We start from the raw sequence: 20,020 nt of genomic DNA, 5'->3' as shown, positions 1-20,020 counted from the left end.
GTAGGATCCTTACTAAAAGTCTACGTACGCACAAAAGCCAAAAAATGGCATACACCAAAAATTATGAAGACTTGTAAAACAAAGCAATGTTCCCTTTATAAATATCAGATCACCTGCAAGTGTGCGTACATGAATCATCCTAATATCCCACCCTGCAAGCCCATTCTCCCATCAAGTTTGTTTTTTTATAAATCACAACCTTTGCATGGGAACTGGCGTATGTACAAAATGGGGCTGGAAACGTGCGTACGCCAGTTCCCATGCTAAGGCCCCGGGTAAGTAAATAAATGCTTTGCTTTAAACATGCATCTATTTTTAAATGTTTTTTTTAAACTATCACACGGATTTATTGTATATGATGACTTTGTACCTGTGGATATGGTGAGATGAGAAACATTTTTAAGTAATGCTTTTAAAACACCCATGGTGCTGTGCGAGTGCTTAAATGGCTCTCCGCACGCTTGTAAATTTTTTATCTCCTGTTTGTTACAAATAAAGTAGTTTTAGATAACAAACCTTTTCTTGCATATTTGCAAATTATTTTATGAGATTACAATGATTATGTAAGATATCAATACATTTACAGCAATTACAATCCTGCTATTTTTACTTCCGTGACTGAAGAAAATGGCTTTTAAAGGTTTTAATCCAAAATAATAATAATTTCAATACAGATAAAAACAACACTTTTTATTAACATTAGACCGTGCACTTTAGACCAGGGGTTTTCAAACTTTTTGTGTGTGTGGACCACTATTTGTAATAAAGAATTTTCGCGGACCACCTCATAATACTCATTATAAAATATGTCTACACAAAGGCCTGAATTTATCTGCACCTCTAAATAGGCTTACTAGCACTAAAACTATAACTGGTCATCACATCAGTACAACAGATTCTTAAAACATATTCTTAAAGAATATATTTTTCTTTAAAGGGGACATATTATGAGATTTTTTTAAAGATGAAAACTAAGTCTAAAATAGGTCTGAGCAAAAGTGTGCCGTTTTGGGTGTGTCATTTAAAATGCAAATGAGCGGATGAAGTGCAACCACTGATCACAATGATGGTGGTTTGTTGCAATTGAAACTCAATTGTGCTGTGAAATATTTTATCTCTCTCTTTCTCTCCATACTAAATGGTTGTGCTGTGGTTGGATAGTGCAGATAAAGGGGGCGGTATTACCTTATCAGTGTTGGGGGTAACGAGTTACAAAGTAACGGATTACAGTAACTACATTACTTTTTTGGGTAACGAAGTAAAGTAACGCATTACACTAATAATATTGGTAACTACACTACTTTACTAGACTATAGGAACGCGCTTTCATGCGTTACCCAAGCAGTGTTTGCCTGGGTGTAAAGTTCTGTCTATTTAAGTGGTGCGTGCATGCGTGTCCCTGTACGTGTGCCGTTGCCATAGAGATTGATTTGACGAAGCTGCTGGTGCAAAGGGGAGCGGGATATGAAGACGGAGGGTTTCAGCCGCTGGGGCGATATTCACATTACTTTCAGCGTATTGCTCGAAAGGACAAAAATATTCGTGTGAAATGCACACTATGCCCACACGACAAGTGTCTTTCAACTGCTGACAACGCGATGAACAACCTGTCTGAGCATTTGTAAGCCCAGCATGGCAATACAACACTTGTGGCGAAAGATCCTGCTTAACTTACCGGTCAGGGCTCGAGAGGTCCGACCCGAAGACGGAATTAGGTAATGAACCTCAATCGAGTCAGACCCAGAGCATAATTCTTTTAAAGAAATTATTTGAACGTAACCCGAACAGCAATGTCGCGTGCGCTCAATTTATAGAAAAAAGCCAGGAGTCAGGACCGCTGTTTTCTACATAATCTTACTTCCAAATCTAATCCTATAAACTTTTCGGTGTTTGATGTATCGCTGTTAACGCCCTGCCAGACTGTCTTAAATAGAGAAATAAGTTAATTCCTTGATTTGCGTTGTTGATTCATTTATAAATAATTCCCCCAAGGGTTTAGTTTATGTGCAAAAAGCATTAAAATGAATAGAACGTGATGATTACGTCTTTCTTCGGTGAAAAAATAATAAAATAAATAAGCCTATATGAAATGTGTTTCCCTTAAATAATTAGCAAATTAACAAAACGAATTCAAAAGTAGCCTATAGCCTATATGAGTTTATTTTATTTTTTGGGTGACGTGCTCCCTGCTAACCGCTCAGCTGTCAATCAGCCGACCCTCACAAAGTTTCACATTAAATGATAATATATTTGAACAGTCATGGTCCTGTGCTTATTTCTGTCAATGTTCTGCATGAAGATCTTTAAAGGTTTCTACTTACATCACGATTTGCGGTGCGGCCGGTCGCAGTAAAACGGGTATGAAATAAATTGATGCTGATGTCGGATAACGGGTCAAGTGTTATTTTAATCGCGCGGATGCGGGTTATCAAACAGGACTGTGCATGACTCGTATAAGGAAAATGGAATGACAACATGAAAATTATAAAATAGCCTACATGTTTATATTCTGTATGAAACCACAATGGGCGCTAAACTTGCGGTGTTAAAGGGACAGTTCACCCAAAAAGAAAAAATTCTGTCATCATTAACTCTCCCTCATTTTGTTACAAACCTGTATAAATATCTTTGTTCTGATAAACACGAAGCAACATATTTCGAGAAATGCCAACAACCAAACCAAGCATGAGCCCCATTCACCTCCACAGTAGGAAAAAATAATACTATGGAAGTGAATGAGGCTCATGAATGGCTCGGCTACAAACATTACTCAAAATACTTTCATTCATGTTCACCAGAACAAAGACATCCATACAGGCTTGTAACAAAATGAGAGTTACAAACCTGATTTACAAATAAATTATACAGAATTTTATTTTTTGGGCGAACTATAAATCCGATGGGGTCAAAAATTAGGGTGCACCTAACTTTTGTGCTGGTGCACCTAAGAAAAAATGTTAGGCGCACCAGTGCAACCAGTGCAAAAAGTTATTGTAGAGCGCTGGCCGGTCATTTAAAGTAGTCACTCATCATCAGCCGACCCCGCCTAAACCATGTCCATGTATCTATGTGGTAAATTAAGAAAAAGGAAAGTAAAGTAATAAGTAGTGAAGTTACTTTTCAAATGCAGTAACTAGTAAAGTAATCTCATTACAATTTTAAGAAGTAACTAGTAACTAGTAACTAATTACATTTTTTGAGTAACTACCCCAACACTGTACCTTATTCTGACATCACAATAAGGGCCAAATTACAATGACCTATTTTTCACATGCTTGCAGAAAATGGTTTACCAAAACTAAGTTATTGGGTTGATCTTTTTAACATTTTCTAGGTTGATAGAAGCACTGGGGACACAATTATAGCACTTAAACATGGAAAATGTCTGATTTTCATAATATGTCCCCTTTAAAAAATATATGATTTTATATTTTATTTTGCCTTTACACGGACCACCTGCAGTACCCTCACGGACCACTAGTGGTCCGCAGACCACAGTTTGGGAATGGCCGCTTTAGACCATGCGCTTAGATTGTTAAAATGGGCCTCAGTGTCTTAAAACTCGTTCATGTGCAAGATGCTGCAAAAGATGCAAGGCGCACACGTAACGTCAAAGACGCCTGTCTAGCATGTGTTTACATAGAAAAGCAATGAAAAAATAAACCTGTTAAAAAAAGTTGGATCAAAATTACTTCCCATTTTTTTTAGGTGTTACCTATTGAAGTTTTTCAAGAAATCACATTTTAAGGGTTTTTAGATAAAGATCTTTCAATTTTTATAATGTATGAATATGGGGTCCACCTCCTTTAATCCCAAAGGGGTTTTGGGGTTTAACAGATTTGGGCTGCTACTATGAGAAATATGTTGTTCTTTAAAAATGTTATTATTCTAAGAAAATATATATATTTAAGCAGCTAAGCAATAGTAAAAAAAAACCCTTGAATTAATTTTTCCAAATCTTCTCTAGTTGCTTTTTCAGGAGACGAATCCAGGGGTGAGATACGAGTATATTATAAGTAAGGATACTCTTGTGGAGTCGAACAATGGAACTCCTGGATCTTATTTCCAATGGATTTATGGTGCCTGGACCGAGTGCAGCGCTACATGTGGATCTGGTAAGGTCTGGTGGTCTTCTTCACCACTTTCTATACTACAGACCTTTCGGTTTTCTCCAGTTCATGTTTAGATCTGTAGCACTTTTCATAATATTGCTTTGAAACTTGAATTGAAGCAAAGTCTAGCTATAACTTAGCTCTGGCACCAGCTGCTTTTACAGATTGTATGATTCAACAAGACACGAACTTTATAGAAAACAGATTTAGGACCAGCTGGTGATATTTACTCGCATGTAATGTGATGAAAAATGTCCAGCCCAGGCAAACTTAAATATGGTCGCGAGAAAAGATCTTGGTGCTCCAGATATTCATGCATTACATGATAAAGCAACCAGCAAAAAATGGCCATGCAAATTGCCACACAGATATAGATGTTTGTATGTTTTAAATGGCTTTGTCACATTTCTGTTTTAGCGGGGACAGAGAAATTGTAAATAAATATTGCATATATTTGGTTTAGCATAAATTAAGTTTAGCATAAATTTAAACAGCGTTTATAAAGCAATTTATGTTTTTTCATCCAAGGCTCTATTGCGGCAAAGTCTATTAATCTTATACTGATTACAACAATTCTTCTTCTGTTCTTTGTTGCTGTAAATGACAGATGTGTTTATGTTAAAGCCTTTTTCTTAATCTGCCATGCGTTTCAGTAATGGATGTTAAAAGCCTTAAAAACAGACGGTGCTGTTTTGGAAGTTTTAGAAGTTTTAATGCCCATCCATATTTATGTTTTATCTATTTTATTAAGATACAAACAGAAAATACAGAAACTATTTACAAAAAAATTAAAAATTACATTTTCAGGACTAAATGTCTTCTTTAGGCATCGTCAGTGTTTAGTGTGACCTCTCTTGGCAATAAACACATCTTGAGCGTTTTTGAGCAGAATGAAGTAAAAAGATTTCTTTACAATTAGAAATTAGGATTTAATTTTATTTAGGTTTAAAGGAAAACACGTTTTTCAATGTTTTACTTTGTTCTTACCTCAACTAAGACATATTAATACATACCTATCTTTTTTCAATGTGTGCACTTTTAATCTTTGTTAAGCGCTTCATGAATGTTTTAGCATTTAGCCTAGCTTAATGCTTAACTTAGCCAAACAAAAGTTTTATTTTGTGGCACCATACTTACTCGTGTAACTACTCATGTAACTTTAAATAGGGAAAACATGGAAGTGTTTGGTGGATTCTAAATTCATCCCTGTTTGGGGCTAGTCTAAATGCTAAAACATTCACAAGGCACTGTACAAAGATTAAGTGCACGCATTGAAAACAGATAGATATGTATTCTTTCGTCTAAGTTGAGGTAAGAACGTAGTAAAATTAAAAGTGTTTTCCTTTAAAGGCGGGTGCACAATTTTTGAAAAACGCTTTGGAAAAGGGAGTCGAGACGAGTACTAAAACACACTTGAAGCCAATCAGCAGTAAGGGGCATGTCTACCAACCAACATAATTGCCTTGGTTGGCTATAAGTGTGGCGGGTCTATCAAATGAAGGTCTAGATTCTATTGGAGTAGGGGCGTGTTTAGGTGATTTCAGGCCTTTAGAGATCATGCACCCCGCCTTTAAATGCTGAGGATTGGCATAAAATTTTACTCCACAGGAATTCAGTTTAATTATTTTTAATAACAGTAAAGATAAATGTATTGTTTATCAGTAAATCATTCAGAGCTCAAATATAAGTTCTTGCAGCTGCTAATACTTTAAATCTTACATTAGACCCTCAAATGGAGTTTGCAGCATAAAATCCAGACAGACTCTGGAGGCGTCTCATCTGACTGCCAAAGCTATCACAAAACTGTAGGATTTTAAGCAACATAACAGTCTTCCATTGTACTTCACACAGATTATTACTGATTGAAAAAAAACATTGCAGTAGCTAGTGTTGAATTAGGGATGATCATCTCAATAAATTTTCCTGATCGACAACCGCAGCTTGTTTACCGAACATTAACCGTTAACTGACCAGATTTTACATTAACAAATTAATTTTCACACAACATTACAGACGGTCCCTAGGTGGCACAGTGCCAGCCAATTGTTTGTGTCCAATAGGGTACCTACCTGTGAAGCACAATTGATGTTTAGCTTTATGTGCCGCCTGGGCAAGTCAGAGAAGCAAATAATAGAAGCTCTAGTGTCAACATTGGCCTTTAAAAAGCTGTTATTGATTCACTTCTATGTTAAGAAAGCATTGATGTAATTGCCTGTATGTCCTATAGGCTAATATGTTATTTCCTGTGTCTCTTTTTATACAATTTATTATGTATGAGTATGATATGGACCTGTGTCTGCAGTAAAGCAATAAATTACGTTATCAAAGCACACGCGATCAGTCCAGAGGATTAATATCTAAAGAGGGCAGATTGTCTCTTTTTCATCTACAGTGGCCATTTCTAAAACACAAGAAATTTCAAAAAGTTTTGCTTTTGTGTCTTCTTTTTCTGTTTGTGCAAAAAGAGAGATGTTTATGGTCAGGGTGTAGGACAGAGGTGTTCAGCGAAGATCTGTCCGGACGCGCGTGAGACAGACACGGACGGACACGGGCGTCATCTTGCGCACACACGCACAACATCTTGCACACATGCACGTCATCAGACAGCAGTAAATTGCGTTCTTTACAAATTAAGGATTAGTCAATTTTCTTAAAAAAAATCCAGATAATTTACTCACCGCCATGTCATCCAAAATTTGATGTCTTCAGTCGAGAAGAAATTATGTTTTTTGAGGAAAACATTCCAGGATTTTTCTCATTTTAATGGACTTTCAAAGGACTCTAAACAATCCCAAAGGAGGCATGAGGGACAAGAAAAATAAAAAATATGCACTTTTAAACCACAACTTCTTGTTACATATATGAAACGCACATTTGTCGACCATTTTAAATAAAAAAACTGACACAAAGACATTATCATTCGACATACAACAATGTCAGAACGGTCCTCTTTCTCCACACTTGTAAACACTGGGGTGGAGTTTCCCTTTGTCATCCGTGATCTCTTGACGTGATGACGTATTGTGTGAGGTCGCACTGGCTTATGACAGGACCGGAGGAAGAAGAGAAGTTGTGGTTTAAAAGTGCATATTTTTTATTTTTCTTGTCAAAAATGACAATCGTTTCACTAGATAAGACACTTATGCCTCATTTGGTTTGTTTAGAGTCCTTTAAAACTCCGTTTAACAAAACTGTTAAGTGTTGAGTTAAGTGTTAAGTGTTGGGGTCCATTAAAATTAGAAAAATTTTCGGCGAAATGTCTGTATGCCTGTGTCGACACGCACCTTTTTTTCTTTTAATTGATAATATTAATTGGTCATAAACTCTTATCTTCCATTAACTTTTAACCCGTAAATATGAACATCCCCATTTTGAATCATTTAGAGATTTAGTCACTGAGATGATGAACTAAAAATATTAAATCTGCAAACATTTTCAAACTATTATCATTAAAAACACCTTACAATTTAGTCTTCCATTTAAAAGTAATAAGTCTCCTATTTGATTTATTTGTGTATTAATGCTAAATGCTCAAATATAAATAGGTTTTCTTATATCACAATTTTTTTGTTATTAATATTGCTGTGTTTTTTCCATCACGTTATTTAGTCTTGCATTTATTGACATTAGACACTGCATCTGGTGTGATCTCTCAGTAAAATCTCTTAAGACTTCCAGTAGCAGCAGTCCTGCAGTGTTGGCGTGTGTCACATGATTATTTTTAGATGCAATTAACCGCCGCTCATCTTTAATTTACTGTCGTGTTCAGAAGAATAGCATCATTTAATTGCTCTGGCACAGCAGGTAAATCAATTATTCTATATCATGACAGCAGAATTAAAGTCTTGTGTTTCTCCAGATTCATCATCAAATATTGTTTGGTTCAGACATGTATGAATGCTCAAATCAGAAATGTCCTATATTACAAAGAAATGCAGTGTGTATATGTGCAGACACAGCAGTCTAGTGTGTAATGCTCGCCTTGTGCAATTGAAGAAAAAACGCATGATTATAGCGCTATCTTGGCCTGCATTTCCATGCCTTTGGGAAAAAGATAAGATTCCTCTGTACTAAATTGCCTCCTCCCAAAATACAGATGCACTTTGCTGAATGTAGCCTCTGCAAATGACATAGTTGAATTGAGCTGAAATGCATTCGCAGATTACATTGAAACATGTACATTTGCATTACATTTACATTTATGCATTTGGCAGACGCTTAAGCGACTTACAGTGCATTACAATGTACATTTTTTCTCATTTATTGTGTCTACGTTTATATCAATGTGGTTGTGACGGTATAATCCACTTCTGTGACTTATGAATAAAACCACACAGAATGGCTTGGTTCAAAACCTAGTGAGCTAAATACATTTTACAGCGTTTCAGGAAATCATAGCTGATTTCGTTTAAAAATGCATAACTTTTACTACGGTTGTGCCTGTTGTGCACACTACTCCAGAGTTAATGACCCTTGATGACATACTTTACAAGCTGTTTGAAAACTCTTGGGTTTGCAATGCAGTGTAGACGGACCTAACGGGATACTTGAAGAGTTTCGTTGCAAAACGAGATAACCACCGTTTTTTTTAATTGTTCAGAAATCTCGTTTTTTGGTTGTGTATTCCAATTAATTTCAATGCAACTGCAGTTGGTTTGTTTTAAACCTTCATAACTTAAAAAATACAGCACCATAAAACAAAATAAAAACATGATAACATAATAATAAACATGTTTTGACAAAAATGTTAAAAAATGGATTTATCTCGTTTTGCAACGAAACTCTTCACTTGTGCAAAAAAGCATGAGTTCCCACATTTCCTCCCTGATTTGGTGTTTTGGATTATTACGTATCTTTCCCTGCTTCATCACGTCCCTATCCTATGACCTTTACCATACAGAAAGACCACAATGACCAGCCATAAAGGCTTTGTAAAATTAACATGGAAACTGCATAACAAAATAACTTTAGCTGGGTTTCAATCACACTGATAATATGCGCATTTTGAAGTATTGCATAAGAAACAGGTGATGTAAATGCCAAATTTCGAATAAAATCCTTTAAAGAGCAGCTATTGCCCGATTTACGTTTTTAAATTTTGTTTGGTTGTGTAAGTCTGTATTAGTATGATGTGTTAACGATATGCAAAAGGTACAAACCCCACAAAGTAAACAATGACGCGAGTTATCGTCTTCAACATAAATCTCTTTTCTTGGACTACAACAAACACACGGATTGTGGGCAACAGTTTACTTCCTGGGATTGGAGTTGTAGACAAGACAATTTTGACAAAAATTCATACCTGGATCCAACAGACACTATTTTTGAACCTATAAAAATGTGTTTGGGAAAGTTTTATATTGTTCTAGCTCCCCCCTACAATATATTAATATGATTAATAGGTTAATGTTATGATTTAAAAGTGAACAGTAGTAAACAGTAGCGAACTTGAAGCAAAAATAAATTTCAGCAAATGCAAACTTCAATCAAACATAATAAGAGGTGAAGTATAGCTTTAGCCTACAGAAATGCTTATTGCTTTAATGTAGGGAGTTGCTCTTCAGCCATTTCACGCTGTTAAATTTATAGTCCATTTGAAAAATGTTCGTACGAACTGACTGTATTCTTCAGAAAAACACCAAATAACCTCTCTTCCCTTACCTGTCACTGTTCAGTGTGTGTTTATGTTCCCTCACACACGTTCTCAGACAAAAAAGCGTGGCCGGCTAAAGTATTAAAAAATTAATATGACGTTAATTTTTAAAAGTGTGCGAGGTGCGTGCACGTTCTCCGCTAGCAACACAGAAATAGCAAAAAGCACAATCGGCTAAACGAGCATTAAATATGAATGACGTTGATTTTATTGTTTTTATTCATTTATATTCACAAAACTTATCAACAAAACCTCAATAAAAATTAAGAGACAAATTATATGAAACGAAATTAATTTAAACAAAACTTAAATTAAACTCGAAAATAATGTCTGACCCATTACACTTCTCCCTTCATATTGGCCTTTACAACGCCCTATATGGCGTTTAAAATTACAGTCTGTCTTTCGTAAGCTAACTAAATTTAAACAAAACATAAACAACATTACAACAACATTCAAACCTAACAATACTCAAACATAAATATAAAACAGACATTATCTATTATTATGAGGGTCGAAAACGGTGGCGTAGTGTAAATAAAAGGCATAAACGTGGCAAAAGTAATGCGTTTTAAAAAGTAAATGTAAACATAGAGTGTAATGCTTTCAGAGAACAGTTGCAGATTGTAGTTGTGGGACTTGCCACCTTATCTCCATGTGTATCTTCACAGTAATCAGTGCCGACTGACATTCGGGCCCCGGGGCCTTTTACGCCATCTGTTTGAGCCTTTATCTGATAAGACTGCTGAAACACCTGAGAGGACTGTGATGCCTCTGTGCTTTCATCTCTCTGTTGGAGACTTGAACAGTCTGTGATTCTCAGGACAGATGAATAAAGGTCAAAAGCATCCTGAGGATGTGGCGTTAGCTGTGCTGAGAGCGCAGAAGGGCTTTCTCTCTTCCCTTTAGTCCAAGAGCTCAAAAAATAACAAAGGTGGGAGACATCAGACGCCGTCAGTCTACTGCTGTTCTGATTCTCCATTTTAGGGCGTTTTTACACTGGGCTCATTTGCTGCTGTCCGAGTGTGAATGTTCCCAGTGCCCCGCGCAGCGTTAGTCTCACTCAAATCTATCAAACCCCTGTACCAGAACATGTGAAACAATGCGACTTAGCATATGTTTTTTTTTATATTTTGGTGTAATTACAGCAGAGAGAGTGTTAAGTGTTAGAGAGCACCAGATTTGAGGGAATAAAGTGAAAACGCCTGGAGAACTGGGTTTAAAAAGCCTCCAAAATGAAAACTCATTGAGTTGTATGTATGTATGTACTATAGTGCTGTGTTCAAAATATCGATGCGTCGATACATCGTCATGGACGCCTGACGATGTGCGCATCGATACAGCACCTTCAGTATCGATTTGGATGCACTTTTGAAAGTAGCGTGACGAATCGCTGTTGATCCGTGATCCATATGGAAAGGACGCATGTGACTCGCGGAGTACGTAGAGTTAAAGGTAGCCGGGTATACTTTCACTTTCCTTGTCCATCAGATAATAATAATAATAATGATGCTACTAAATTCTGAACAAAAATGTAATTCAAAATAGTCTTGTATTGTGATGCGCATAGTAACGTGGCCTTGTATCGGGATACATATCGTATCGGGAAATTGTTGGCGATACACATTTCTAATAAGAAACAGTCAAATTTATTTCAGCTTTTTTATTTTTGTCTATTTAATGTCCATTTACAAACTCACAACACACAGTAATGATCATTAATTGTAATTTATCTGAAAAAAAAAACTTTGCTAGAGATGCATCGGCAAATAATCTGTATCAGTCGATAAAAGCAATTTTCACACTATTGGCTATCCGTCGATATTTAAAACCGGTGATAGTCATTGCCGATATCTATATAGAGAACAGGAAAATTCAATGAATTTTAGCTCTGTGTATAGAAAATGTAAAAAAATCACTAGTTTAATGTTCAATATTAATGGTCATTATATGAATGAATAACATTCAGAAAATGTAATCTTCAGAATTTTTTTCTTTAAAAAGCTGCCAGCCAGCACCACCATATTTCATGATTTTCACAAAAGTTTAATGCCTTCCAGAAGATGTTCTTAAAATATATAACCATACAATATGTCAAATAAAAGAACAGACCCTCTGCTTTCAAAAAAAAAAATTGATTATCCTACCTTCATTAGCTCTCTTTTATCACCTCTCAAATATGGGTAGGTTTCTTCAAAAACTCAAAATTTTGAGCAAAAATCTGAGATAATTGCATTTTTATGAAGGACTTTTGAAAGAGATCAGATTCAGAGCGATCTTCAAAACTTACATGGACATACAGCGGTTTGCCCTAGGACGATACTTCCGGGTTTTATAAGTTGCGGAAAGACTGAAAATTCTCGTCATTGGAAGGGAAGCATTTTCTCTTAATTGACAAGTTAACTCGTCAATGGTGGGGAACAGTGGCGGCTGGTGCTAAAAAAAATTTGGGGGGCGCATACAAACTTGATATTAAACTTTTACCGTGGTAATGCAGGTCTGTAAATTGCCGTTTATCAGGTGATAAATATCATTACTGCTTAGCTAAAATGCTGAAAATGTTACTCTTGAAGTCAACTAAAGCATGAAATAAATTTACTATGAATGTCGGATCTGAGTATAATGTAGGTTTATATCAGTAATGAACTAATCATGGTAATCATTCTCTCATACACACACACACACACACACACACACACACACACACACACACACACACACACCAGAGTTTGCGTTAGACTATTTCATTTGAAAATACCGACAGTCAAGTATCCGTCATTTCATGTTTAATGATAGTAATTGTTTTCCTTCACCTGTTCATTTCTAATCATGAACTTACAAGACGAGCATTCAAGTTCAAATGTGTTTATTTATTTGTGAAAAGAACATATGAATAGAGGCTGTGCATCACTTTACATGTTTAACATCACATGAAGCAGATTAATGAATTATTTTTTCTCGCAGTGACAGACAGCTGAGGCGATAAAACACACGAACTTTGTTCTGAACAGGCAAATATGAACAAATCAAATCACAAAATACGATTTAAATAGCAACAGGCGTGTAAAACTCTTAATTGAATTAAACATCTGAAACTACCTTGTGTAATAAACGCATGAAGGCAGATAAATGCAGACTCTTGTCACTAGATTTTGTGTTTTTACCTCAGATAGATAAACTCAACCATGATCATTTCCTGCTGCTCAATCTGGTCCAAGCTCCTTAATCCTTTATTTATTCTTCAACTGAATGTCTTGTAAAGGGTTATTTTGTTAGCATAAAATCATATTTTCTTTTATTTCAAGGTATTTCACTTGCTTTCACTGATCAGTACTGTATCTACTGTATCAATTACATGGCAATCTGCAGCGGTTATGAGACTCTGAAAATAATCCAATCACATGAGGTCAAAGACATAAAAAACTATTCTGATTCGCTTACAACATAAGTAGGAGGGTTTGGGGCGCACAGTCCTGCGCCCCAGGGCGGATCTGAAACCAGCCAATTAGAGCTCAGCCTCAGGTCACATGTTTTTACCCTTTTTCCTAACCTACATAGACACTCATTAGGGGTGGGCCCCAGACACACAAACATGACACACACACAACGAACTCAGTTTTGATTTTTAATTTTTTTAAATGAATGATAACATGACTAACAGTGAAATAGTACCACTAAACGATTGTATTTGTATTAATTTGCATTATATATTTAACTTTTTGTAACATGTTGAAGTAGCTTTCTTCTCTGGCTTACTTTGGGGGGCGGTGCCCCCTAGTGACCAGCCCCCACTGGTGGGAAAACAGTTAATTGCAAGTTAATATAACCACCAAAATTGGCTTCTGTATCAGCAGATATCACTCTAAATAATCAGCTATCAGTATCAGTGGAAATTTTTCATATTGGTGCATTTCTATACCTTGCACTTGATGAAAACACATTTCTAGAATTTGACAGTCAATATTTGTAGAGTTTGGCTCCATTTTGACTAATTCAGTTAAAACATATTTTCTATACCAATATTGCCTGATACTGATTTTGGCAGTAACTCTTTTTTTTAAATGGCGTTTATCGCGTTTTGGAACCAAACTCTTCATTTGTTTTGTTCTGACTCTACCACCTTAATGAAAATGGTAAGAAGATTTATTGTCACAGGTAAATTTTCAGTAGTCTTCAACTATTGTAATTCTGTGCTAAGCTGAACTAATGATGCCAGCGATCTCAATCACTTTATTCAGTTATTTGCAGATGATCAGTCTATACCACGTCCTCAGTTTCTGTGTTCATATGCCAGACATCCCTGCACTCGTATGATTGCCAGATGTTAAGTGTTTGTTCTTTGGCAAATGGGCCCATGCCTATTTTGTAAACCAATGCTTGTCAATTTGCCATGTTTTTCAGGTGTACGGAGACAAGTTGTGCACTGTGTGGAGAGAACATCTGGAATTGTTGAGGAACATTACTGCGATCCATCGTCTAGGCCAGATGACAAGCAAAGTAGTTGTAATAAGGAACCGTGTCCAGCCATGTGAGTTGCTGAGTGGGCCGTACCAATCCACTAAACCCTTCTTTAGTCACTCATCAGGGGCTTCTACAGTATATTGCAGTAATATTGTTTTGTGTTCAGGTGGTGGGTTGGGGATTGGCAGAAGTGCTCATCTAGTTGCGGTGACATGGGCATCAGTAAGAGGACAGTGCTGTGTATTCAAAGGGTTGGGCTGGATGAGCAGAAAGCACTGCAGCCGTCGGAATGTCAAAACTTGCCCAAGCCTGAAGCAATTGTCACTTGCAACACACGTGTGCTTTGCCCTGCAGACTGGATGACTGGAAACTGGTCAGAGGTCAGTGTATGTCAGGGATAGGCAAACCATGACATGTCTGTTCATGAGACTGTTTTGTACTAAATAAATCCAATATTTATTCTGATTTCCCTATGGTAAGGGTCAACATAGTTTTTGGATAGTGTTATAGATCCACTGTGTAGTGTGTACGATTGTGAATTACAATCAACTACTCAGTCCTCCCATCTAGCAGTAAGATTGTGAATTGCAACCAACGACTCAGTCCTCCCATCTAGCAGTAAGATTGTGAATTGCAACTAACGACTCAGTCCTCCCATCTAGCAGTAAGATTGTGAATTGCAACCAACGACTCAATCCTCCCATCTAGCAGTACGATTGTGAATTGCAACCAACGACTCAGTCCTCCCATCTAGCAGTAAGATTGTGAATTGCAACCAACGACTCAGTCCTCCCATCTAGCAGTAAGATTGTGAATTGCAACCAACGACTCAGTCCTCCCATCTAGCAGTAAGATTGTGAATTGCAACCAACGACTCAGTCCTCCCATCTAGCAGTAAGATTGTGAATTGCAACCAACGACTCAGTCCTCCCATCTAGCAGTAAGATTGTGAATTGCAACCAACGACTCAGTCCTCCCATCTAGCAGTAAGATTGTGAATTGCAACCAACGACTCAGTCCTCCAATCTAGCAGTAAAATTGTGAATTGCAACCAACGATTCAGTCCTCCCATCTAGCAGTAAGATTGTGATTGCAACTAACGACTCAGTCCTCCCATCTAGCAGTAAGATTGTGAATTGCAACCAACGACTAAGTCCTCCCATCTAGCAGTAAGGTTGTGAATTGCAACCAACGACTTAGTCCACCTTTCTAGCAGTAAGATTGTGAATTGCAACCAACGATTCAGTCCTCCCATTTAGCAGTAAGATTGTGAATTGCAACCAACGACTCAGTCCTCCCATCTAGCAGTAAGATTGTGAATTGCAACCAATGATTCAGTCCTCCCATCTAGCAGTAAAATTGTGAATTGCAACCAACGACTCAGTCCTCCCATCTAGCAGTAAGATTGTGAATTGCAACCAACGACTCACACCCCTCCCTTTCGAAGCGCATAGAGAAGCTACGTTTCATCCTATCTATATTTTTTCTCTGGTTATAAACTCTTAAATATGGGTATTATTCTTAAAAAATAAAAATGTTTTAGCAAAAAGCTGAAATAATTGCATTTTTGTAATTTTAAGTAATTTAAGTATTTTGTTAGAGATCCGATTCAGAACGATTATTAAAACATACACAGAGTTTAAAAATAGTAAAAAAAGCTTTTTATAAATTGAGTAAGTGCGCCATCTAATGGATAATCACAGTATTACAGATTAACATAAAAAATCATCAGGAATATGTTTTTCATGCAAATGTTTTCTCTTAATTGACGAGATGACTCGTAAATGGCGGAGAAAGCGTTTTGAACGATTGGATCACAAGCGAATGATTCTAAAGACAGGTGTAAACGAGATGTAAAACATTTTGAGCTCATCCACTTTCGACCACACCCGGAGGTAGTCGAAAACAAATTTGACTGGATTACTTTTGTGGTGTAGACGTGCATTTGGTCGAATGTTTTTGAGCAGCCACAAAAGACTGCCTACTCTCCGCCTATTGATCTAATGTGATGCACCGAGCACAATGTTTTACTATTGGACATAACTACTAGTCTACTACTACGATGTTCAGCGTGATCTTTAGGCTTTCATTGATTAAACTGAAGCGGCTGGTCTCCATCCCTTTCATTTGTTTCATTTTGCGAGCACGTAAAGGTTGCGGGAGCTTATTTCATCAATTGCTCTGAAATATCAGAGAAAGCCCTTACATATACATGTACAAAACACTGTGCAGCATGTTTACTAACAACACAACCGGACTCTCATATAATATTAGTTCCCGTCAATTTAGGCGTCATTTCACGTTTAAACGAAAGCAGAGGGGCTCGTCCACAGACCACCCCCTTAGTAAGTAGACAAAGACACAGATTAAAATACCAGGTGTAAATGTGAATATGTCTCTCTAGTCCACTTGTGATCCGATCGACCAAAATGCATTTTAATACCAGGTATAAACAGCCCCTTACACTAAATGTGTTTTAGACAGTTTTTAATAATCAACAATGTCTGGCAGCATGAACTTCCACTCTCTCTGAAAATCCCTTATTACAGTATTTTTATTTGTCTTCTCTTTCATTTCCTCCGCAGTGCTCGGTGAGCTGTGGAGCCGGTGTCCGGTCACGTCATGTGGAGTGCAGCTGGAATACCGGTGCAGGCTGTGATCCAAAAGCCAAGCCTAATTTAACTACGGCATGCTTTATTCAGGACTGCCCCACAAACTCCACCTTTGGTAATGAAGTGGGAAGTGGAGCATCCGGCAGAGAAGTATTAAATGAGATAAATACAATACCTCATGACAACCACATGCCCAAATCTGGCATTGGTTCAACTAGGAATCAGCACCACGGCAATGATGACCTCAATAATATTGTAGAAGAAGATTTCTCACGTTATAGCCATGTAGAAAACAAACATGTTGATGATTTTTATTACGACTATAATTTCATCAGATTCCATGAGGATCTGTCTTACGACCTTGATAAAGATGGAAACGATGCGTTTGATAACTCAGGAGTAAAACATGGAGATGTTTATTTGAGAGGAACAGATGTTCCTATAACCACTACCTCATCATCATCCACCACTGCGGATGATCACAGGACCATCACAGAGGTTCCCTCTGGCAGCATTACCAGCAGTAATACTGAAGGTCATGGGACCCAAAATTTGAAGGATGACTTGCTAGATGAAAATAATTATGATCCATTTGCTGAGGACTATTTCCTTCCTGTCATTACAACAACTGAACCATCCTCTGCAGGTACGAGGTTATTTAACAATTGGAAAGAATCAGGCTTTGATCTTGGCATAACTCAGGACGTCAGTACTACCAAAAACCCTCCACCAACTCTAGAAACCTTCCATCAACCTCAGGACAACCATGCATTCTCATATGAAACTATGCCAAAAGATTTTTTGACACCTGGTCCACTTGAAATTTCTGATGGGAATTCAAATAACAGTGATGGTAAAAGAGAAAACCAAAAAGACAAAACCACAACGCTTGATGAAGAGGAGATTGATGAAGATGTTCCAAGTGGTGAAAGTGACTGGGAAAGCTTTCAAAACAGTCAAACATCTAAACCTCCATTAGATGTGTTTCGGTTTGATACCTATGAGAACAGACATTTTGATTATCCCTTAACTCCGTCACAATGGGATACCACGACGTCTCCAACTTCAAACCCACCTGAGCTACTAAACAGTGCTTCCACTTATGGCTTTGCAGAATATGAAGGTTTCACTGAATCACCAACAAACGATAAGGGTAGTGAACAAGTTTTCATGACCTTGGATAGCCTTTCTCAAGACTTCACTGCTTCTCCAATTTCCTCCAACTCAGCCAAACTTTACAGTAGTATGACCTCAGCAGCTGGAACAACTGCTCTACCTCCTACAGATGTGGAAAGCGATTCGGAGCCCTCGCGCTTAACTGCAACTGAAATTCCAGACGCTGCTTTTAAAACGAACACAGAACAGAGTTGGAATTTCAGAGCCACTGCACCAATCAGGACCACCGCACCTGGAGCTCAGGGTCCCAGGACACAGCCGTGGGGAACTCCAGTCCCCTTACCTCGATGGACAGAGATTGATAACAATGAGATTAAAATAGCCCCATTTCTAACCCCTGCTGGGGTGAACCCAATGCTCTATACTACTATAGAACCGCCATCTCAGGGTACTAGCAGCGATTCTTCTTCTTCTAGCCGGCTGGTGCCATCTTCATCCTCCCCTGCAAACTGGAGACAAGGCAACTGGAGTGCAGTAAGTAGTCAATTGTGCATTCCTCACATTTTCTAGATATGAAGCCAGCGTGGGCTGAAACAGCAGTGTGCCATCACCCTCACAGTCCTCTAATTGTGCTGAGCTTCAGATTTCAACACAAGCATAACTTAAACTGTCAGAGGGAGAGTAATTAATTTTTTTTCTTATTCTGCACCAAAAATGGTCACGAGAGAACCACATGACACTGGTATCTGCCCTTAAATCACGAAAGGAAATGAATGCATGCACATGCAGTCTGGTTACAGATTTATCCAAGATTTTTGGATAGGACTGTGAAGAGGGTAAAAAAATCATATAGGGTGAGAGAGAGGTAAAGCAGTTTACTAGGCTATTGGTGCAACCCTACTAGACTTTTAACCCCACTACACTACAATTGAAGCAGGAAATGAGCAGTTTATGGGAATGTTATTGAAGCCATGTTGCATCTATCCCTATTCTTGCCCTTACCATATTTTGGGGGAACGTCCTTATCGCAATCCTTAAAACTGTATTGGTTTATGTTGATTCTGGAATATATCCTACTTGAATCACTTTGAGCAGAAACAGCTGATAAAGTAAGAACCACATTATGTTTAGTTTCCACAAATGGCTTCGTATTCTAGTGTTCAACAAGTTGTGGGCTTGGTGCCATCTGGAGGTCGGTGTCATGCAGCACTGGGAATGAAACAGACTGCGACTTGGCCACCAGACCAGTGCCAGCACGCCGATGCTACCTTAGACCCTGCGCCTCATGGAAGATTGGCGAATGGAGCAAAGTAAGTCTGCATGCACTATTTAAAAGCGTAGTGATTTCCTAAGTTGTACATTTAGCAGATGCTTTTATCCAAAGCCACACATTTTTTTGATAGTGCTCGAAGAACTGTGGCGGAGGAGTTAAGATGCGAGAGATACAGTGTTATGACATGCGAGATCTGAGGTCGTTAAGGCCGTTCCATTGTCAGGCCACGACCCCCAGACCTCCTGTCAGATTGACCTGTAACAACCAGACCTGTTTAGACTGGTACACCTCTTCTTGGGGACAGGTGAGATGTTTTCCACTCTTCATGTCTTTTCAGCTCTTTGTGTCTGCCTATCTGATGTGTTGTAAATGCTTGCAGTGTTCAGAGATGTGTGGAGGTGGAGAACAGCAAAGGTTGGTGACCTGCCCTGAAACTGGAAAATGTGATGACCGGCAGCCCAGCTACCTCCAGGGTTGTAACATGCATCCGTGCACACAATGGGTGACTGGATCTTGGGGTCAGGTGAGCATATGTTGACATCAATAATTGTATTTTTGTCTGTTTAATGAGAAATTATGTGACTGTGCACCAGATTAAAATCTATTGCATCTTTGTGCATAAATTACTAAATGTAAAGATTCAAAAAATGCTCTTTGTCAGGCAGTATGGCTCAAAATTTTCTTTTTAAGAGAGTATTACAATCTATAAAATGGTAAGAAATAATGGTCTTAAAAGTGATTCTTCTCCACTTAAAAAAAGGCCGATATGGTTAGGAACTATACTCTCAAACCG

At 37.8% G+C, this 20,020-nt stretch overlaps 1 protein-coding gene across 1 annotated transcript in view; it reads left to right on the top strand.

Moving 5' to 3' along the window:
- adamts7 (a disintegrin-like and metallopeptidase (reprolysin type) with thrombospondin type 1 motif, 7) overlaps positions 1 to 20,020 on the top strand; it is a 79,558-nt gene that overhangs the window by 35,483 nt on the left and 24,055 nt on the right. The window contains exons 16-22 of the mRNA XM_055214899.2: positions 3,968 to 4,115; positions 14,167 to 14,293; positions 14,393 to 14,606; positions 16,812 to 18,488; positions 19,112 to 19,264; positions 19,358 to 19,531; positions 19,607 to 19,750. Of these exons, the coding sequence (XP_055070874.2) occupies positions 3,968 to 4,115; positions 14,167 to 14,293; positions 14,393 to 14,606; positions 16,812 to 18,488; positions 19,112 to 19,264; positions 19,358 to 19,531; positions 19,607 to 19,750 (2,637 nt within the window). The remainder of the gene's footprint in view (positions 1 to 3,967; positions 4,116 to 14,166; positions 14,294 to 14,392; positions 14,607 to 16,811; positions 18,489 to 19,111; positions 19,265 to 19,357; positions 19,532 to 19,606; positions 19,751 to 20,020) is intronic.

Source organism: Misgurnus anguillicaudatus, chromosome 21, assembly GCF_027580225.2.
Source record: "Misgurnus anguillicaudatus chromosome 21, ASM2758022v2, whole genome shotgun sequence".
Lineage (NCBI taxonomy): Eukaryota > Metazoa > Chordata > Actinopteri > Cypriniformes > Cobitidae > Misgurnus > Misgurnus anguillicaudatus.
Note: the sequence above shows the minus strand (reverse complement) of the source record. Positions and strands in the feature narration are given on the sequence as shown.